The sequence below is a fragment of the Electrophorus electricus genome, chromosome 24 (assembly GCF_041902795.1).
Source record: "Electrophorus electricus isolate QZ-2024a chromosome 24, ASM4190279v1, whole genome shotgun sequence".
Lineage (NCBI taxonomy): Eukaryota > Metazoa > Chordata > Actinopteri > Gymnotiformes > Gymnotidae > Electrophorus > Electrophorus electricus.
The window spans coordinates 10,211,832-10,232,836 of NC_137520.1; the positions used below are offsets into that span (position 1 = coordinate 10,211,832).

The 21,005-nt window shown below is 44.7% G+C and overlaps 1 protein-coding gene across 10 annotated transcripts in view; it reads right to left on the bottom strand.

Annotated features, from left to right (window-relative positions):
* The window catches only part of kcnab2b (potassium voltage-gated channel subfamily A regulatory beta subunit 2b), a 49,047-nt gene that overhangs the window by 14,939 nt on the left and 13,103 nt on the right, over window positions 1-21,005 (bottom strand). For 3 of the 10 annotated variants that reach the window (XM_035522595.2, XM_081707216.1, XM_081707217.1), the window contains 2 exons: window positions 20,814-20,944; window positions 19,801-19,842 (listed from right to left, as the gene is read on the bottom strand). In XM_035522595.2, the coding sequence (XP_035378488.1) occupies window positions 19,801-19,842; window positions 20,814-20,890 (119 nt within the window). In that variant the 5' untranslated portion in view covers window positions 20,891-20,944. Of the gene's footprint in view, window positions 1-114; window positions 3,874-6,067; window positions 7,509-15,771; window positions 18,650-19,800; window positions 19,843-20,813; window positions 20,945-21,005 lie in introns of those variants that run through there. The other 7 variants (XM_081707213.1, XM_035522594.2, XM_081707212.1 and 4 more) reach the window with 7 other exon arrangements.

The window sequence follows — 21,005 nt, forward strand, 5'->3', positions numbered from 1 at the left end:
TGAAGAATGTGGCATCAGTCTTAGACAAACTATTACAGTGGCGTTGCCTGTGGTACATGTCTTTCAGTGGGTAAACACTGTATAAGTGAAGCTTTTAAGATGCTTAGCTCTTACAGTGGTTCCAGTACAGTGGTTCTTAAAGTGGCACACAGCAAAATCGTGGATTCAGCAGGGGGGTTTGTTGTTGTTTTTCTCTTTCCTTTGAGTCGGAGCAGCCAATCACAACCTCCACTGTCTCTTCTGTTCAACATCCACCGATGGAGCAAAGGTTATAGATCTCAGCAACTGCAGTGTGACCACACTGCCAAAGACACAGAGCCTTCCACACAGCCCTTTCATGATTGCTTCCATTCAGCCTGCTGCTGCTTCGCACTTGAGGAGATGAGAGGCAGTTTCTGATTAGTCCTGACAGGCAGAGGCACTCTCTCCTCACAAAGACTTTCTCAGCTCTTGCAGGACTGAAAACATTTGCGAACATTTTAGTTCTGGGCACAAAAATGGATGCGGCAACAGCATATTCTAAACAATTAGTCCCCCGAAGATATCCTTGAGAGATATAATTCACATAGGTCATCCACTGAAATATGAGTCATAAGGCGAAAACGTGCCACTGATTGCAACATTTCAGCGAATATGAGGTAATGCAAGTGAAATGACAAGCGAATATGAAGGATGTTCAGATTGAAGCATACACACAAAACCAGGATTTTGCCCATATTCTTATAAATAACATAGACAAACACCCAAATGGATGGCTGAGCAGGCTCATGGATTTACAAGGGAAAAGTTTAGCTTGCATTACCAAGAACAATGACATATTGAAAAGGACAATCTACCCATGATTAAGACCTATCTGAAAAGTCTGCCGTTATGGGAATGCCAACGTTACAGCTTAGAAGCAGACACCAGCATGAATGTCTTGTAAACACGCTGTGAGCAATGTCACCTCTAACCGACTCTGAACAGAATTAACTTATCCACTTAAATCAAATTATCAATGAGTATGGGGTCGTACACAACCAGTGTTTAATTTTTAACTGGTTGCAAGGGATAGGGTTACAAGAAGGAGGATCTGTTGTCTAGCTAGTGAAGGTGAACTGGCCACCTGCTGACTGGACTCAAACTGATGGGCACGGACTGTTCACAATGCAGATCAGACCCCCATGGAATACTATGTCCCCTGTAAACTATAGAGACCATACCATACGTGTAATGGGCTACAGCTCAGCAGCATAGAACATGAGGGACATAATGATTAACCACACAGACGCTCACAAAGTTTCACTACATGCTGAGCAGTCAGTGCAATTTTCAGCTTTCATCACTGTGCCGTACTCCATCACTGTGGAAACGACGATACCACAGAGCCCCCAACACCGTTCACTGCACACGGCATTCACAGGAGAGCAGTGAGGTGCTTTTCGAGTGGCGGGTAATGATGCCTCGGCTGCAACTCTAGAATGTGGAGACACATCTTTGTTCCTCTTTAATTATGGAAGATAGCAAATAGCAAGCATGGCATCTAGACATCTTTGGAGTAGTCACGTTTCTAGAACAATCTAAGCTGGTCTAGCCACTGTTTTGCATTCTGAAGTCAAATGAAATGTGATTACGGTAATTAACTTGGATTCCCAGAGCATTATTCAGCATCAGTTGATGTCACATGTTCTCTTCTGGATGAGAAATTCTCCAGCACTGAACCATCTGGAAATAAATCTGTGCACATTGGAGTGCCATCTTGCCTCTTTGATGTTACCTTACTACTGGTGTTCCTACGCGTAATGTTTCTTGCTTGTTTACCCACCAAAATTGCTCAGCTGCAGTATAACAAAATGACACATGACTACCTACATTATCCAACCAAGTAGGAAACAGTAAGCAGTTTCAGGCACACTGTACATGCAGTTTTACTCTCCTTTTATGCCCTGTGGAAGCTTGTAAGAGGACTTTACATAATTTCACATTCTGAAACACTGTGAAAATATGTTTTTGAAAGAAATAATGAAATATTCTTCTTCACAATTCCTGGAGCTAATGTGCAAGAACATATATAAGAAAATACCAAACAGCAGCTGGCTAGTAATGTCAAATGTGTTTTTCCTAATAAAAAAAAAAGAAAAAGACATACTAGACAGGCTGAGCAGCAAGTTGCATTAGCACAGTCAAATGGCTCAGGTTATGATGCATATTGTCCCTCAGAGAAAGGTGTCCCTGTATATCCGGGCAATACTGTATCACTCGGAATTTGAGGCCAAGGACACAGTAATAGAGTAGAAGTTGACAGACATGTGATTTCAAACTCACCCACACACCCACAGCCACACTTCTGGGCTCACATGCCTATGTTCTAGCTTTAGTGAATGATGATAGCACCATACTCAAAATAAACAACCAGATAACAGACGATATCTGCCCTCTTCCCAGTCTCACATGGAAACTGGCCATGTGATTAAACAGCATCATCAACCAGTATCCATTCTGAAAAAGAAAACACTGCTCCAACAAAGTGAGAACACACTCATTACAGCTCCTGATAGCAAGAGGAAGGTTCATAAATCAAACTCAATGTCACTGTCCCCTTTCCCATTAGATAAGGCTTTCTGCCAGGAAGCCCAAACCACATGTGGGTAAGCAGAGCGGTGGCGTGAACACTATGAGGCTGTGGGGGGATGAGCTGTGGGGATGAGTGGCGAGCAGGTCACAGGGGGCCTTGCACCCCAGCAGCTGAGCTTAAGCGCGGCACTGCGCCCTTGAAAGCGTGCGAGGCTTGGTACGTGGCAGTGCTGCCGGGTGTCCGCTGTAACCCGGCCATATATCACTGCATGAACGGATGTGGGTCATCTGAGTGCTCGCAAAGCCGGAGGGGCAGGGTCTGTGTCAGTCCCTGGCGTGGAGGGCAAATGTACTTTATGCTGTGCTGACAGCATACCTCCTCCTGACTGAGGAGCTCCTTGTGCGATTTGGCAATCGTGATACGGGGTGGTGCGTGCAAGCCCCTTTCACTACCGCATACCGCTGATTCTGTTTGAGAGCATCTGGTCCCCCAGAGCCGGATCCGACCTGTGCCAGACTGCGCTGAACTCCTCCAACTGCCTCGCAGTGAATGGCAGTAGAAACAAGGCCAGCTGGCTGTGTGAGCGAATGACCACGTGGTCTGAAAATACACAGCAAGGGCTCAGGCAGAGGTCAGTCTGCAAGGGCACTGGTTTTGCTTCCTACTTCCTCATTACCACAGTCTGCTGAAACCCACTGCAAATATTGATCCATGGCACATTAGATAAATAATTCATCATGACATTATACATACTTCCTGCATTCTCAGTCATCTACAACTGAAGAGCTTGCTACAGTAAATAGCACTAAACCTATTTAGGAGAACACATGGGTGTTTAAGCATCCACTCTCCTAGACATTCAGAGGAGTAAGTGTTCTGTGCACAGTGCCCCCGGGGAAAGCGGCGCTGTACGTATGGAGAGAGCTGGGTAGAGTCTTCGCATCTGGTTAATATCAAGTTCTTGGGTGCAGATCAAAGCAGCCCCCTTAACACACTGATTACCCCCACACATGGACACGGCAGCCACGGCCTGGTCAGAGCTGCTCTGGAGACACGCTCAGGCCATGCACTACGACTGACCCCTCTCTGCATGTGAGCAGACATGTGGCTCTCTTTCTTACTACCAATGCTATGAGGGTTTGGAGCTCCGCGCCTTCACTAAGGATGCTGAATACAGCTGACCTTTGATCCATGTATAATTTTGGCATTAGTGCAATGAGGCTGAACCACCTACCATTCTGTTCTGGACAAGCAATGCACCAGTGGTCCCAATGCTCCTTCCCCACAGCTGGGCCTGCACTTTGCCAGCACATGCATTAATTAAGCCCTAGCGTGCCGATACTCAAGCACCCACCCCCACTCCCACACTCACACACACACACACACACACACACACATACACATACACACATACACGCATACACAAGTTCATTAGCATGGCAGATGACCAAATACCGCAAGCTAAGTTCAGAAACACACAGGCATGGAAGGCACCTACATGGGCTACTCAGCACCAAATCAATCTGCAGTTTATGCCCAGGAAGCTGAGCTGTCTCAACAAATAAACTAATCTAATATATAACCTTACAGCTCGGTCACTCTCAGTCAGTCTCCACTGACAGTTCTGCTGGTCTATGTATTTTTTAAAGAAAGAATGACAGGAATGCAGTTATATAAGCTACAAGGAGGCAGTTGATGTTATGATGGCGAGAGTGGAAGAGATATGTAAATATAGATGAAAAACAAAGCCTAAAGAATTGTGGATGTCTCAGTAGCAGCCTGAAGATGAACAACAGTCATCTACCAGTCAGGAAATGCACTTACACAATTCCCCCTCTGTCTGTCTGTCTGTCTGTCTGTCTGTCTGTATGTCTGTATGTCTGTCTGTCTGTATGTCTGTATGTCTCTCTTCCCTTCACTTCCACAGTGACAGTGCAATGTGAGAGGCACAGAGCCAGGGTTGGCTTGTCTGAAGGGAAGGGGGTGGGGGGACAGAGCTGCAGGGCCTACACTTCGCCCAGGGTCTCACACTTGCAGGCCAGTCGGCGCTAGAGTGCATCGTGCAGGGGTGCACTTATAAATCCCTCCGGCATTTTGGGATGAAGCTCTATGGCTGCATACCCCAAACGGGCTCTCGCCTGTGACTTAATCAGACATAGGTCAAATATGTTGTCTGCTCAATGGCTTTAAAATGCCACAGATGAGCTTGGGATATTTCAGCTGTGAACTGACGAAAGGCGCCCATGATACACAGTGGAGCTGGAACCTTGATGTCCTGCTGTCTTGCTGTTTGGCTGATTTAAAGACAAAAACTGTTCTCGTTTAGTCAAATGAGGCTCCGGGGTGTCAGCGCTTTTGCCGGCAGTGTGCCTACGGTTGCTTGCACCACCTGTTGTGATCAGAATTCATCATATACAATCAGAATACTGAACCCAAAACAAACAAACGAAAAACTACTGTGAAAGAAATATTCTGTTATATGTGACAAAGCAAGATATAAATTTTCATTTATCATCTTTGAAATTCAAAAACCTTATTACAGTGTGATCAATTTGACCGGAAAGAGAGGGAGGCAAAGGCATTTAGCTCAGCTGCAGAATGAGCGAGAGACGCTGCCTTTCAGAGGAAGATGGTGTTCAGTTACACATTAGCTTAATAGGAAAGTAGGGCATATAGAACAACATCCAACATTCTCACAAAGTACCTTTGTTATCCCATTATCCAAATTACGGAGGGCTGGGGGTGTGGCTTAATAGATTAACTTCTCTATAGCACTCACACTGTACACCTGTGTTACAGCCTGCGGTGGGAAGGGACTCCACAACCCACCACGTCACACTCCACGCTCCACTGCATTCTCTCAATGAAGCCAGGCTCCTCTGATCCTCCCCACGCCCTCCGCTGGAATCCTTTCCCCTTCTCTGTTCTCTTTCTTTTAGCTGGAAAAGACTCTTAGAAGTAACCGAAGCAGTCCAGAGCAGAAACTGAGACCTGTGAGTGCCACTTTTGACAGCCACTTTCCTTTTTCAGCTGCTGACCTATCAGATGTTGAATTATTAATCCTGTCCCGTGTGGGGGAGATTGTCATAAGAAAACAGCTAAAACATGAGCGATTTCTCCTGCTGGTACTCAAAATATATGGGTAGGAGAGCTCTCACATGTCCATACATTTAAAATATGATCTGGCCATGTACAGTTGGCCAACTCTCCAGAAGGCATGTGAGAAATTAAGAGTCATGAAAAGAACTGACACCCTCAAGACCAGTTTTACCTCCTCAAACCTTTCTGTTCAGAAACAGAACCTAAACTGGCCCCCTTCAACGTGCATCTTTAAACGGGGAAGACAAAAGCACACCCCACAAAACAACAACTAACGCGCCATCTCACATGACCGGCACAACACCCGCGTGCCGTCTCCAGCTTTAGCTACATGCATGTGTGCACGTAAGCCTGAGCCTTGAGCCCTGAGCCCTGGGTACTGTGGGAGCCGCAGAGCCGCCCCCCTCCCCTTACCTGTACTTCATGCCGGTCCTCAGGCAGTGCTCACTGGAGGAGGGTGCGGCGTGCACGGTGAGCTGGCCCAGGCTCCGTGCCACCATCGCAACGGTGCGGAACTTGTTCTTGGCGCCCATGCTGGGGCTGCCGGTGTTCTGCCGGTTCAGCCTCTCCTCCGTGCTGCGGCTCACTGTCCGGTGGTCCGTGCACACGAATGACACCTGCATGCCGGCGGAAAGTCCCCACGGGTGGCCCCTGTGCAGCGAGGGGCCACACGGCCCGACAGACAAGTGGAACGCGTCCTAAGAACGTCCCGCGGCGGGCACTGTGGGGAGGGCGACACCCCTCCTTAAGAGGTAGGGCAGGTGTCCCAGGTAGCAACTCCTTTCCTCCCTTCTAAGCGTAGTGAGAGTAGCAGCCACGGATGCTGCACACAGCTCTGATGCGCTTAAGCCAGTAAGTGTCACACGGGACTCTCTCCACAAGCACGCCGTCGGTCAGAAAAGCTGATGGCGTATGTGAGCGTGAGCCCAGGTGCCCGTGTGATTTGTGTGTGTGAGAGAGCGTCTCTGAGAGTGAGAGTGTGTGTGAGAGTGAATCCCATGCTCTTGCCACAGGGTGCGAGTTCACTTTGAAGCAGTGAGCCCCGGAGACCAATCACATCAGCAAGCTGCGGTGGGAAGGGACTCCACGTCCCATCACATTACACTCCAGCTCTCCACGCTCCACTGCGCTCTCCCAGGGAAGCCAGGCTCCTCTGATCCTCCCCACGCCCTCCACGGGATTCCTTTTCCTGTCTCTGCTGTCTTTCTTTTAGCTGGACTGTTCGTTTCACACGCTGTCGGCTTCCCGCTTAGATTAGCACTCGACAGTGTTGGCCCACTGTACACCGGACACATGAACAGAGCAAGGGAGAGGGAGAAGTACAATGAGAGTGAGAGAGACAGACAGAGAGAAAGAGACAGGGAGAGACAGGAAGAAAGAATGAGAGAGAGAGAGAGAGAGAGAGAGAGAGAAAGGACAGGAGTGAGAGTAGAAAGAGCAGGAATGTATGCGAGAGAGAGAAAGAGAGAAAGAGAGAGAGAGAGAGAGAGAGAGAGAGAGAGAGCGAGAGAGCGCAAGCTCCAGCTATTCTGTGTAAGCAGCCTGCACCTGATATTCCACACTGCCTACGCGTGACAGAGCGGCTATAGTGGACAGAGAGCGCACACATGTCTCGCTCGTCACTGCTTTAACTGACATGCTGGTTATATTTTACAACAAAGAATTAGAATCAACCACAACTCAAGGAAAATTACAAAAAGAAGCTTAGAAATAATATGTGAATGATGTTATAGTACTTACTAAAAACAGTTTTTTTGACACAAAATTCTTTTTGTGTGAATTTTCTTATTTTCGTGCGTTTTATTAACCCAGTGACCATGTCTGACGAAGCCCACCAGGACAACGGATTACTGACTCAGGCAAATGAACCAGGGAGCTGAGTGGAGTTTGGAGTGCAACAGCAAAGAGTGCATTATGTAACCTGATCTGTATTAAAATTTCCCACAAACAAACAGCGGCGCACACATTACGCTCTCCTGTGATCTACCACCACCCACCCCCCGGCACTCTTACTGATGACCTCACCTTCTCAGCACAGCAGACTTTCAGAATCTGAGCTCATGGAAAACACCTTTAGCCTCTTGGCTATCAAATCATGTATTCATTGACTCCATGTTTTGTCCAAGGCTATTTGGTTGGCATATAGGCTAAGAACTAAAGTATCATTTTTTTCATTGTTTCAATGATTTTTCCAGATGAGTCACCTTGCAATGACCACTGCAGAGCATAAACCTGTCAGCTCAGAAGGCTTGTAGGATTTTTGGTTTTTGTAAAACATGGACTTTTATGGAGTACAGACATAACATACTTCAATGAAGAAAAAACAGTGAGGGCAGTGCCTCCTAAATTTAGTAGCAGTCTGCGAAATTTATATTTCCCGAAATGCAAGTAACAGCAAAGATTTTTCCCCATGTGGGTCTGTGACTCACAGGATAAAAATGTATTAAAGACCTGAAAGAAGTTGCTGGAAACTCTTAACTGTGGCCGATGCTATGTTTTGGAGGGTGTGTATGTTTAAATGTGAATTTTAACATTTCAATATCAAATCTCTAAACTACATACACATTAATTAAAAAACACACTTCTGTGACATTATATGTTGTGCTATTATGAATTAATTTTAATGTATTCACCATAAGCTACTAGATGAGCTGTATATATTCAGTGATCTACAATTTAATATACATGATGTTCTTTCTTGAAAATATTGACTTGAGGCTCAATGATCCATCACTACACACAAAATCCAAACAAGCGGAGTTAAAAATCCCCTTGTGCCAGGCGAGTTATTAGATTATGTGTGTTTTTTTATAAGGCTTACCCTCAGATAAAAATAATGTGTACATTGGTCTAGAATATTTCCCCACTGTATTAGTGGTATGTTATCTACTAAAACCAGATTTGCTGTCTCATTCTATGTCCCATGGAAGCCTAACAGTTTCTTTTTGTCCTGTTTCATTTTTTATAAGTACAAATTTATAAAATGTGACAATATTGTTTTAAAATCATGTGAAATGTGCAGAAAATATTTTAAGGAAATAATGTAATTTAAGGATAAGCCAGTCAGATGCCTAAATCATCTCTTGGGTCTGGTGTATAGGTTGGAGCAGTAATGCCTTTTTATCACGGAACGCTAATGTTCAGCAGGTGATCTGACATGTGGATGACGCACACACACACTTTGTCAGACTCCAGCACCTACTGTATTTACTCGCATTGTTCAGCAAGCTATTAAAACAGCGCTCCAGATCAGAGGCACGTGGGCCGTCCCACTCAGCTGAAAGGGGGTGGATGCGCAGACAGGCCAAACACACGGCACCTCCTGAACTCCACTTGGTTCCACCCTGAGAATGGAGGGGAGCGTGAAGTCTCGTGCCACAAAGGGTACAAATCCTTCAGGTGTGACTGGGCAGGTCTAAACTCACTGAACTCTGCTTTGGCTTGTGTGAAAACACATAAGCATCTATGTGCTGCCAGGGGCTTCCTCTGTCAGCCAACATGAAGCTGTCAGACATGCATCCAAATACATTCCACACACCAATGCAGCACATCAAACCAGTGGGCATATACCTCAGATAATGCTAAACTACTGTGAGCTGTCATACGCCCAGTCCAGTAAGCAATATAGTCACATAGAAAAAAGGAGGATTATAAAAATATATCTTTTGTGACTGGTGGAATCCAGAGATGTGTGAAATAAATATGTTATGCAGTCTAAAATGAGTCCTTTGCATGTTGGAGCAACTGGGGAAGCCACTGGCAACGAGGTGCCACTGTAGCCCAGTTTGTGGATGAGTCAGAGATGAGTTTATGTGCAGCAAAGAAATGCAAATGACAGAGTGCAGGGGAGGCAGCGATGGAGGAGTGTGCTGTGTGACAGTGAGCCATTAGAACACTGAGTGAGCAAACACGACCAGCATCATCTAAACACAGAACTTGGCAAAATTCTCTCTATTTCTCGCATGCACACTCACACTCACTCACGCTCACACAAAAGCTGCCACATTTAGTCAGAATACACAGTGATATATGTATGCTATGCCATAGGTGATATATATGCTATGCTTTGTGTCTGTGTGTGTGTGTGTGTGTGTGTGTGTGTGTGTGTGTGTGTGTGTGTGTGTGTGTGAGAATGTGCATTCAGGTGAAGGTGATCCTGACAATACCATCTTTAACCCTGCAAAGAGATTATATCCATTAATCCATGGCAGCGTTAGTGTCTGTTTGTAAGTTTCTAAATGTCATAGCCCCTCAGTGAACAAGCCAATTAAAGGATCACTAGTGAACAGCGACCACTATGATTGTAAGAGCAATGCACTCCGCTGAATGGCTGCACCAGGAGAGCCTCTGCCTTTCAGAGGGAGAATGGAGAGTGCAAGGACGGGGCTAGCTAACGCTGATGAGCTCAGACCCAGCTGGGAACAGTGGCAGTCAATGTGACGCTCCACAGTGGCCATGGGTGAGTGTATGAGAACCCCTGCCCAGGACGGCGGGGTCCCCTTCCTCTTCCCGCTGCCTGAGCTCAGAACGCTTGGAGCCCATGTGTATGTTGGCGCGAGAGCGAGACTCCCGCCGTGAGCTCCTCTAGAACTCACAGCCCACAAATCCATCGGCCCTGAAGGCACTACTCAAGGCCAGTCATTATTCTCAAACCGATCTTGACTGACTGGGTAAATCTAATCTAGAGGTTGACTTCACCCAACATGGCTGAGAAGAACATGCTGCATTGTATAATGTTAAAAGGTCCACTCAAATACGATCAGACTCGACAAATCCAGTTTGCCCAGAGCAGTTATTTCTTGCAAGCATTCACAGAATGTGAGAACATATAAAAATGTCTTCATGGAGTGTAAAACCCATCACACAGGCACAACTAAGCATTTTTTTTGACAAATTTGACAAAAAACGAAATTCTATTGTATTTCCACTGCAGATTCTGCGCATGCCCTGCTTTGAGAGAAGGGCCCTTTGATTGGCCCGCCATGAGCAGGGGGCGTATAATATAATAGTGCAATAATCTCAAAATGTTCTCTGCTTTGAGCTGCGCCAGCACTTCAAACACCTCGCCGCCATCTAATTTGGGAAGGCCTCCCCCTTTCTCCTTTCGATTAAAAGTCTGACTCAGGACTTAACAGGAGTTAAGGAGAAAATCAGAAAATCACCCCCCCCCCCGGAGAGTCTCTCAGCCATTTCTTAGCTTGCCGGAGCATTTTTTTTTTTGCCTTTCTTTGTGAAAACAGCCCAATGAGACCAACTGCAGTGTCCCTCCTCTTATGTACATGCATTTCCTCCATTGATACTGCCAATACAACTACCACATCACTCACAAGCTTGGAAGTAGGCGAACCTTATCTAATGCAAGTGACAGTGATGCATCATCTGCCGATGTTCTCAAAGGTATTGTCTTCAAAGGAAAAACACTGCAGGTACAAGTAAACGCTAAAGTTTGTCATTGATTTATTTTGTGTACTGAGATAAGCCCACAGAACAGCGGCCCTTATCACAACACTTTATCCACTGCAGTTAGGAGCCTCTATAAAGAGCAGGAGTGGTGCACTATGCATACTGAAGAATGCACAGGGAGACTATGTTAGATGGAGCTTAAAATGAGTATCCCACCTGGACTTTGGCCAATCACATCATGACACTTTAAAATTAAAGCAAACATTTTATTGAAATTATTGGATGGCTGGATGAGTAGATGGATGGATTCCATTATAATTAATCTTTATTCTAAAAAAATGTAACATGTCTATTTTAATAGTAGCTCTGCCAAATACACAAGTATATTAAATCAGAAAGAAGAAGATGTGCATGGGCTCAAAAGGAGCCTTATTATAACGATACAATGGTATCATTTGCCATGGAGACCACAGGTTTACTTCCATAGAGAGCTTTTTTAAGCTTTAGAATTCAAATGACATTAAAGAGTCTTCACAGCAACACAGGCTGTGTGGACTTTCTTGTACACACAAGTAAGCATGCACGCGCACACACACACACTCTTACATGCTGAGGATGCAGTGCGGAAGCCTGTCAGTGTAGTATGCGGAGCTAACCCATAAATAAACATGCTTGGGATAAGCTGTCCTTTTCATCTATATCTCATTTGACTGTAAAATCCTCTGCTCCCAATACATAACCACTCAGAAATACAGGCTGCTGCTTCTAACAAGGCAATGATGTCTGGCAGATGGCAGACAGAGACGAACTGGCTCGCCTCTCCGAGAACCTCCTGTGTGACAGCTCACAAGGTAGACATGAAGCGACTAGTACCTACGTAAATATTTCTGTACGAACACGGAGTCTGCCCAAATGCCGCGGGCGGAAGCCTAACTCGGTTGGTGTCATTACGCAACTTACTTTCGCTAACGAAATAAGACCTGAGTGGTACAAAAAAAAAGTGCTCGCGCTGAAATACGAAACCCCGAGCGTGCAGTCGGATGGCAGGTGCGGAGCGCGGCTGCGATCAAAGCAAAACGCGTTTCCAGCAGCTGAAGAGCAGCTGCTGTTCCGCCCTGGATCTGTGCAGAGCGGCGCGCGCAAAAACGGAGCGATAAGCAACAAATTAGACCGAACGCACCAACGGAAACCACAATCCCATATGGTAGGCGAAGAACAAATGAGACAAAAGAGATCGAAAAGGTGCAAGCAAGGGGAATGTGGCGTATGTCCTGCGTCTAAAACAGGTCTGAGATCAGGCCTGGGATTCAACACAAATTGGTGCATTTTCCAGGCCAGTTCTCAAATTCGTGCACACTCAGGGAGGAAAGTGAAAATCCACAGAAATAGTCCAGAACACCCAGTCTCACCGGGGTCAGGAGACGGGGGTTGCGCGGTGCTGTACTGCACGATGGCCCTCCTGATTCGTGTTCAGAACGAGTGAGCGCCTTGTTTGTTGAGCCCGAGGCAGAACGAACACACACACACACACAACATAGAGCTCCATCACAACAGCCACTGACCTCAGCGGCTCAATACTCTCTCAGTGAGGCTAATTCGGTGGGGTTAACTTCACTTCCTTTAAACTGAGTGCATACCTTTTACTGGGCTGAACTGCAAAACACTGCCGGATACTGACACCGTTATTTATAAGTGCAGAAAGCATTGCTGAGAATTCCCATGATCTTACAGACTCTTGTGAGATCATGGGGAGGATTACCTTTTTTGTAGCTGGTCAACATAACAGTAATGCAATGTGCTTTTCCTTCAAACGACTATAACATACCATTTCTATCCATCATATCAGACTGAAGATGAGATTTAAGGTAGCTGACTCACAGTGCTTGGTCGACCTCTAGCCGTTTTTTGGCAAAGCATACTGGACTGACTGAAAGCCTATTTGCAGAATATATTTACCAAATTATCCTGATAGCTTGATTCACAGAGTATCCAGAAGGTGAGAAAGTGTCTGTATTTAAACCGTTCGTGAAATGCCGTGCCTAGGAAGCTGATTACCTCGAGATCGTTTCATTTTTACTCACTCTGGGGAGGAAGGGCAACTATGTAAAACCACCAACTGGATACCAGACTCAAATTTGATCCAGATTGCGTTATCGCTATGGAAACATTTTTTAAAAATCTATAAAAACATGACGGGGATAAAGTAGAGGGTCAGCAGCCTTTACTGCATAGCAAGCAGAGCAGAAAAGCAGCCCAGGACTACATCAGTCGGCCGGTACAGTGACTGTACGCAGCAGTGCTACTCGCTGCCGCTCATTACGGTGACAGACAAATTCAGATTTTCTGTCTCTTCTCTTATTTTACACTTATATGTCAGTCACATTCAGAAAAACAAACTACATCATATCTGGAATAAAATCAAGTGAATATGTAGATATAGCTCTAAGTAAATCATAAATTGTCTTTACTAATCATAATTTATACTATATAACGTAAAGATATGCTGCCATCTAGTGGTCAAGCCGTAAACTTCAGAAGGAAAAAAGTAAATTAGCTGTTTACTATTTACTATATGAAGTATGGGAAACGTCATATTTTTTTAAAACATGGCAAACAGTAAATGTTTATAAGTTCAAATTGAATTGGTACGTTATTTATGTTTTGTTTTTTCCAATAAAGGACCAGAGAAGGCATTATTAAATAAATGACCCTGTAAAAGAATGTGTGAAGTTCTGTATAAATCATGGCCTATGTGGCCTCACATAATATGAGAAACATAATAAATATTCTTTATTATAATAACAAATTGGTTTTAACAATAACTATCCATTTTTAACAAACTCTAGGTCATAGGATGAGGTGCATTTATGTCTGAAGCTAGTACAAACAATAATCTGCATGAAATATGTGAAGTTGATAATGAGCCTTTGTATGCACGGTATAACACCAGACAGACATTTTAATGTAGATACAAGTATCTACTATAGCCCTGAAAAGTAAGGGGAGATAATTAATGAAGAGACTCCAGCCTAGTGTTTCCTCACTCCCGTTATGAGGAAAACTCACAAGAGCTCCCCCTACTGTACCTTCAAGCAATCGATTGCACATATCTTCAACCACACGACCTAGTAGTTGGAGCATCTCATCTCTCTACTGAAAATTCTCTCTACTGAAACAAAAGATTCCTGATATTAATTGTAAATAATTTACTTAACAAAAACAAAAGGAAAACAACAACACTGAAAAAAGATTTTCACAAATTATCTATATCTGTGCTTGTGTGCATGGATTATCTTTATTGCAATTAACTTTTAAACCCATCACATATACAGTATAAGCATCTTATAATCACATAATATATTCAGCCAGGGCCAGCAGTGTGATGCTCCAGCTAAGCTGATGGCAGATGTTAGCACTGAAATAGACTGGGCTGTTGCAAATGTTAGTTCCACAGGCATTAGCCTTGTTGACAATAGGTGAGTTCACTGCAGAAAAAAATCACAATGAGTACACATACCTTGTGTAGCCATGGCCTCTATTTTCTTATCTGCATGATTATTGAGGCAACTGGCTGCTGGCTGAAGAGTGAATATGAATGTGGAGGCTTTATAACAGGAGGAACAGAAGAAAGTCGTCTTGGGTTTTGTCAGAGAAGACCTACAAGTGTTAAGCTATAAACATTAATCGATTCATTATCTCGTACCATCAAAGAAATATGAGACAATCAAAATTAAATCAATCATTTGGATCAAAACTAAAATGTAGTATCTGAGGCTTGTAATAATGAGTCAACTGGCCAGAGGTTTTGACATTCTACACTGTTTCTATCAAAGCAACAGAAGCTTTTGGTTCTTGGTGCAAAGTCTATCAGTGCCAGCAAACATCACTGAGTGCACAAAAGCTCAAGCAATTAATCAATTCAGTGCCAACAACTCCATGCATGGCACTAGTAAAGTTCCACTCATAGGAGGATCACACTTTAAAAAACACCATTAATGTGCTATTCTGAATTAAGATGTTGAATCAAGATGTATACAGAATACATTTTACATGTAGAGCTTCTGCACTAGTTTTGTACTGGTTTTATAATGTATTGTGTTTCTGTGCTGACAGCCTTGTTTTCTACTACTCCAGTCACTTCACTGTGATTCCTATCAGCCAGCCATAGGAGAGGAGTTAATAAAAGCCAATCCTCTAATCCAGGCCATGAAGAGGAACAGTGCTTCTCAAGCCCTTCTCATCACAGTGTGCTATTCTCTACCAGTCTGACTCAGACAAACATGCATGCAGGGCCTGAATACTCCTCCCATCCACTTTATGACTGACAGCAGATGATAAAGAGAAGGACATCAGCATGTTCAACAATGAGCAGTTAAGAACAGTACTGAGAAACAAAGCAGCAGTGATAGAGTTGGGAGTTAAACATGTCGAATGAGTACACACTCATTTTCAGCTCTGGATGGCCGGCTTAACTGACCTGTGCTAAATATACACTACACCACGTGCTCAGACGGGAGGCCAAAACAAACAAACAGGCATTTTTCACTGCTGATCAGCTCGTAACCAGCGTCCAGTCAGGTTCACAGTGACACTATGAGACACGCAAGACAGCGCAGACATGGAGTTACACCACCCTCTGGGTGAAGCAGCCCCATCCTCTCCCAGCAGTTCTTTAAAGAGCCAGCCTGTCTCCCTGTCTGTCGCCAGGCCCTTACCTGTACCTCATGCCCTTCCGGCAGGACACAGCCTCCTTCAGAGACATGGCATTGCTCTTCAGGAAGTCCTCCAGGTTCCTGAGCTGGGCTGTGGCACGCACCTCCCTCATGCTGCTGGCCTCAGCGTGCTCGCCAGGTCGCACGGATCGCTGGCCCTGCTCCGCCAGGTGGCTGTCGATGTCGGTGTGCATGTTCTCGCTGAAGACCATTGAGAGGAGCCTGCCACTACTACTCTGCCGTGCACCGCCCCCCGACCCCGTCCCCGTCCCAGTCCCTGCCGCTGCCACTGACCTGGGTCCCTGCGGGGGTTCGTACGGGAAACTGTGCAGTCGGCTCAGGCCGCGGCCCGCCTGCAACTCTGTCAGGCTGCTTCTGTGAGTGGCAAACATGGCCCCGCTCCTGGCCCTCCGTCCAGCTCAGACGACCTGACGCTGCCCCGCCAAAGGCGTTTCCCTCTCCCACACGCACACAAACGCATGCACGGGTGTGAGGCGAGATGAGGAGTGCAGAGAGTTCGGTATCAGGACACAGACCAGCACAGCCAAATGGACAGAGGCCTGGCTTTAAATAGCATTATTAGATTTAAATGCCTCCCCTGCCACGCAACATCACACACATGGTAATATATTGTAATTGGAGCTTGAAACATAGAGCTCCCCACCCACAATATCATAGCAGGGCCCATAAAGGACTTTACTTCAGGAGTCGTGTTAAAATGATGGTGTGGTCCTGAGCAGCCTGGGTATAGCCACTGACATGCACAGGCACGTTTGGTCTTCAGTGACAGGAGCCAAGGTGGTGCAGAGGACTGAGGCGTGGTTTTAGATGGCTGGAGAAGGAGTGACAGACATGTCTGTGCTACTGTCTACTCAGTCAGACTTTATGAACTAGACCAGATCTCCTACCAGCACAGAGAAACGTTGGACACACCTTTTGGCATGACATTGCCTTCAAACACATTTCAACACAATTAAGACAGACAGAACAGTTTCAGAATAGAGCTGTCTGGGATGTTGTCAATGGAGAGAATAAAAACCAAGCAAAGTTAAAAGGAAAGGAAAAATGTATATTGAGTCCACTTTATTTTTTGGTACAACTAAATGCTTTCTGCTCTGATAAACAGCTTTACACTTAATTTTCTTGGGTGGCCTAAAAGTCCACTTTATTTTTTGGTACAACTACAGGGCCTTGAACATTTTTTTCATGTTACACCTACAAACTTAAATATATTTTATCGGGAACAAATTGCTGTTCACAGATGCTCTCCATCCAATCTGACTTATCTTGAGCTATTTTGCAAAGAGGAATGGGCAAAAACTTCAGCCTGTAGATGTGCAAAGCTGCTAGAGACGTACCCCAAAAGACTTGCAGCTGTAACTGCAGCCAAAGGTGGTCCCACAAAGTATTGAGTCAGGGGGGCTGAATACCATTGCATGCTACACTTTCCAGATTTTTATTTATTAAAACATTTGAAAACCATGTATCATTTTCTTTTCACTTCACAATTACTTGCTACTTTGTGTTCGTTTATCACATAAAATCCCAATAAAATACATTTATGTTTGTAGGTGTAACATGAAAAAATGTGGAAAAGTTCAAGGGGTATTAATACTTTTTCAAGGCCCTGTAAATGCTTCCTGCTCTGATAAACAGCTTTACACTTAATTTTCTTGAGTGGCCTAAAAGGTTTGGCCGGTACTGTAAATGAAAATGAAATGTTTGCTGAGCTGTCCTCAGCCTTCTGGTAAGCTACAGGCTTGAATCAATTGTGGCTAATTAAATGTGCGGTACTACAGTACACACAAAATACTAGGCTTAACACACACAGAAATCACTTTTCATAGTGTATTTTCATTATAAATGTTTTTAAATGTAGTATTATACAATGACTAGATGACTGATAATCACATTACCATATTTTTCAAAAAATATACTACAATTACATACCATGAAACGCACAGTATCACCCAATTACAGTGACAATTAACCACACGTGTACTAAATTTATACCCAAGAAACGCTTTGAATTCAACCTCATCAAACTCAACCTCACTCAGCCTGGTCCTCACATTTGTCCTTAAGCTTGGAGTATATCCCTACAGAGGGCACAAATACGCTCAATATTCCTAAAGCAGGACCGCCTTTGTGACTGAACGATAACTATGTGGCCGCCGCTTACTGCCGGTCTGCAGTCCTGATCTCCCGGGCGTGGTACCATGGATCCATCACCAGTGGCCCGCTCTAGCCTGGGATGTCTGGGTATGGGCAGCATCTCTCATGCAGCCTCCCCAAGCAGACGCATGAGCCACGCCGGCCCCAGGAGCCACCGTTCCCTCTGCACTACAGTATGTGCTACAATATATCAAGCATGACTTTTATGTAAGCCACTCAAACTAGGAATGTTGAACTAGCAGGAGTTGGCAATTAGTGTAGGGCAAAACAAATAAACAAACAAGCAAACAACAGGCCCCACCTCTCACGGTTGATGTCATGGAGAATTTTTCTGTGCTTATGTAACACTGCAAAACACAACAAATAAAAACTGACTTAAATTATTCCAGATGCTTCTGCTTTAGAAGTTTAAGAGTGTTGTACATTGAGAATGAGTACGACAACCCATTTCTGCTTGTGTCACGGTATGTTTAAACTTCAAACCCAGCAACAGTACAGGGGTGAAAGATCAGCCATGATTCCTTTGAGTTTTTGACAGTAGCATGTGTCAGGTTCCCCCAGTGCTTTCAGGAACACAGGCTACTGCCTGGTCCAGTTTTAAAAGGAAAAACAGATTAACAGATTGTCCTGCCCATAAAAGAATGGTCTTGGGTACAGATACTACTACTACTAATAATAATACATTTTATATATTATATAACAAATTTTATTATATGTTATATGTATATTTTACAAAGGGCTTTACATGATAAAGACAAATGAAATATAGAAAATTATAGAATAGAAAATATAAATAAAATGGAGAAAAGTATAGGAGAACAAAATTTAAAAAGTGCTTTACAGTAAAATATAAAAGTGATAGAACAGATGTCCTAACGGAGTGCAATATTAAATAAGTGCTTTTTGAGAGGTTTTTTGAGGAGGTGCTAGAGATGTCAGTTGATCTCCGGTACAACCTTTCCAACAAGGCACTCTGCAGCCTGGCTGTATGTCTCTGTGTATTCTTGAGGAATGCCTAGCCATGCTGCTTAACTAAAAGCACATGCAAAGTGTGTGCTAGTGAGAGAGAGATCGCCACCAAAGTAAAATCAAGGCGGTGACAAAGTCCATTCTTTGCGGCAAAACGTTTTCTCTGTTCAGCTCGTCATTCCAGTGGCGTACGCCTTGCCCTTAGGTGTAAGTGATGTGGATTGTCATTAATCAGCAGTGTTGTCCACAGAGGGAAGGTTCACCAGGCTAAAGACCAAAGAGCAAAGGCTCCACGCCTCTGAGCCATCTACCGCAGCAAGCTGTGACCACACACTGCATGGACCACTTGTCAGCACTTTTCCGAAAACGTCGACATTAAAGAGTTTACTGTCTCACACATCACCACTTGGGAACACGACTATTTCACCACATTACATCTGATGGGCTGTTTTGCCCTGACCAAGGATTTCTGACTTGCCTTGAAAACAGGCACATCTATTATTCAGCACAGACCATTTGGCAATGATGTCACAAGCATCCTAAATATAAAACTCACATAACCATTGGCTACCAGCTGCCGTGAGCAATCTCACTCCCAAAGTACAGCAATCGCTGATGGGATGGTGTTTAAGTGTGCTATCAGATAACTCAGCATCTGTTCTTAGGTTATGCTAATACTGCCCCTTAACTATGTGCACATACTAGATGCACTCTAAAAACATCCTTGCAAGTGGTATTGCACACGTCTATATATAGTGACATGATAAGAAAAATTTTGGTAAATCTGGTTTGTGCATAGCTACCAATGTGTGAGAACAGAGCATCTAACAAGAATACATGCAATGTGGTTAAAAGCACCTTGGTGACTTACGGGTGGGACTGCATTACCTGTAAAACTGAAGCTGTCTCTTTGGGCTCCCATACCGAGCACTGGAACAAGGAAGGAAGTGGCACAGCACAGAGAAACACAGAGTGAATAAGCCATACAAGTGTAGGTTTCATACACATATATAACACATATAACTTATCTGACTAGAGTATCGTATAAAGAATAATTGAAAAGGCATTTGAAATCATTTCACTGTTAATTACTTTGGCACAAACGAGTGGCATTACATTTTGTTTCATTAATGTAGTATGAAGAAATTCAGAATGCTATGGCACTAGCAGATGAGAGTGGGAGAATAAGTACATTTAGAACATGGCTGACTAATAGATAAAAGTAGAGGAACAAAGTTAATACAAAAGTTATCGATCTGAACAAGTAAACAGAGTGAAGGCTCAGAAGCAGTGGTGCCCTGCTCCAGAGCTGGAGGGCCAGGGCTCAGCACCACCTGGGGAGTTCTAAACTCTAACACAGGTACTAAACTATGGCCATCATCATATGAATCAAGTGTGTCTGAGGACGGAAATCACCAAAATGTGCTGGACAGCTCTTAAGGACAGGAGCTGGGCACCAAGGCTGTAACAAAAGAGCAGGTGGAAAACAGCGAGTGGCAGGATGTCGCAGGCACAGGCTGACACAGAGCACACACAGCAGGCACAGGATAATACAGACACAAGATAACACAGGGACAAGCACACACTGCAGAGACAGGCTGACACAGGGCACACACTGCAGAGATAAGATAACACAGACAGGCAGACACAGGGCACACACTGCAGGGACAAGTTGACAGGGGACACACACACACTGCAGGGACAGGCTGACACAGGAACAGGCTGACACAGGGAAAGGTCTGCTGCGTTCTACTGTGCTCCTTTTACAAGCAAGACTGAAACATTTAATTCAAATTTAGTGGTTAAGGCCTAAAGCGGCAGTAGGCCTGATTTGGATTGTGTGAGAACTCCTTTATGCGAGCAGTCAGTAGTGATGAAGGCGGGCTCGTGGTCGAACGCACGTGTAGATCATTCCCGGGGAGTCAGTCTGTCTGACGGAGAGGCGGGCCGGAGAGTCCGTGTTCGGTTCAGGATACATGGAGGCGTGAGGAGGGGAGGAGCCACTGTACAGTCCCGCTCACACTCTCAGCCTCTGCACACAGCGGGGACAGAAGCACACGTCATGAAAAACAGCTCTGCCTTACTGAGAAAAG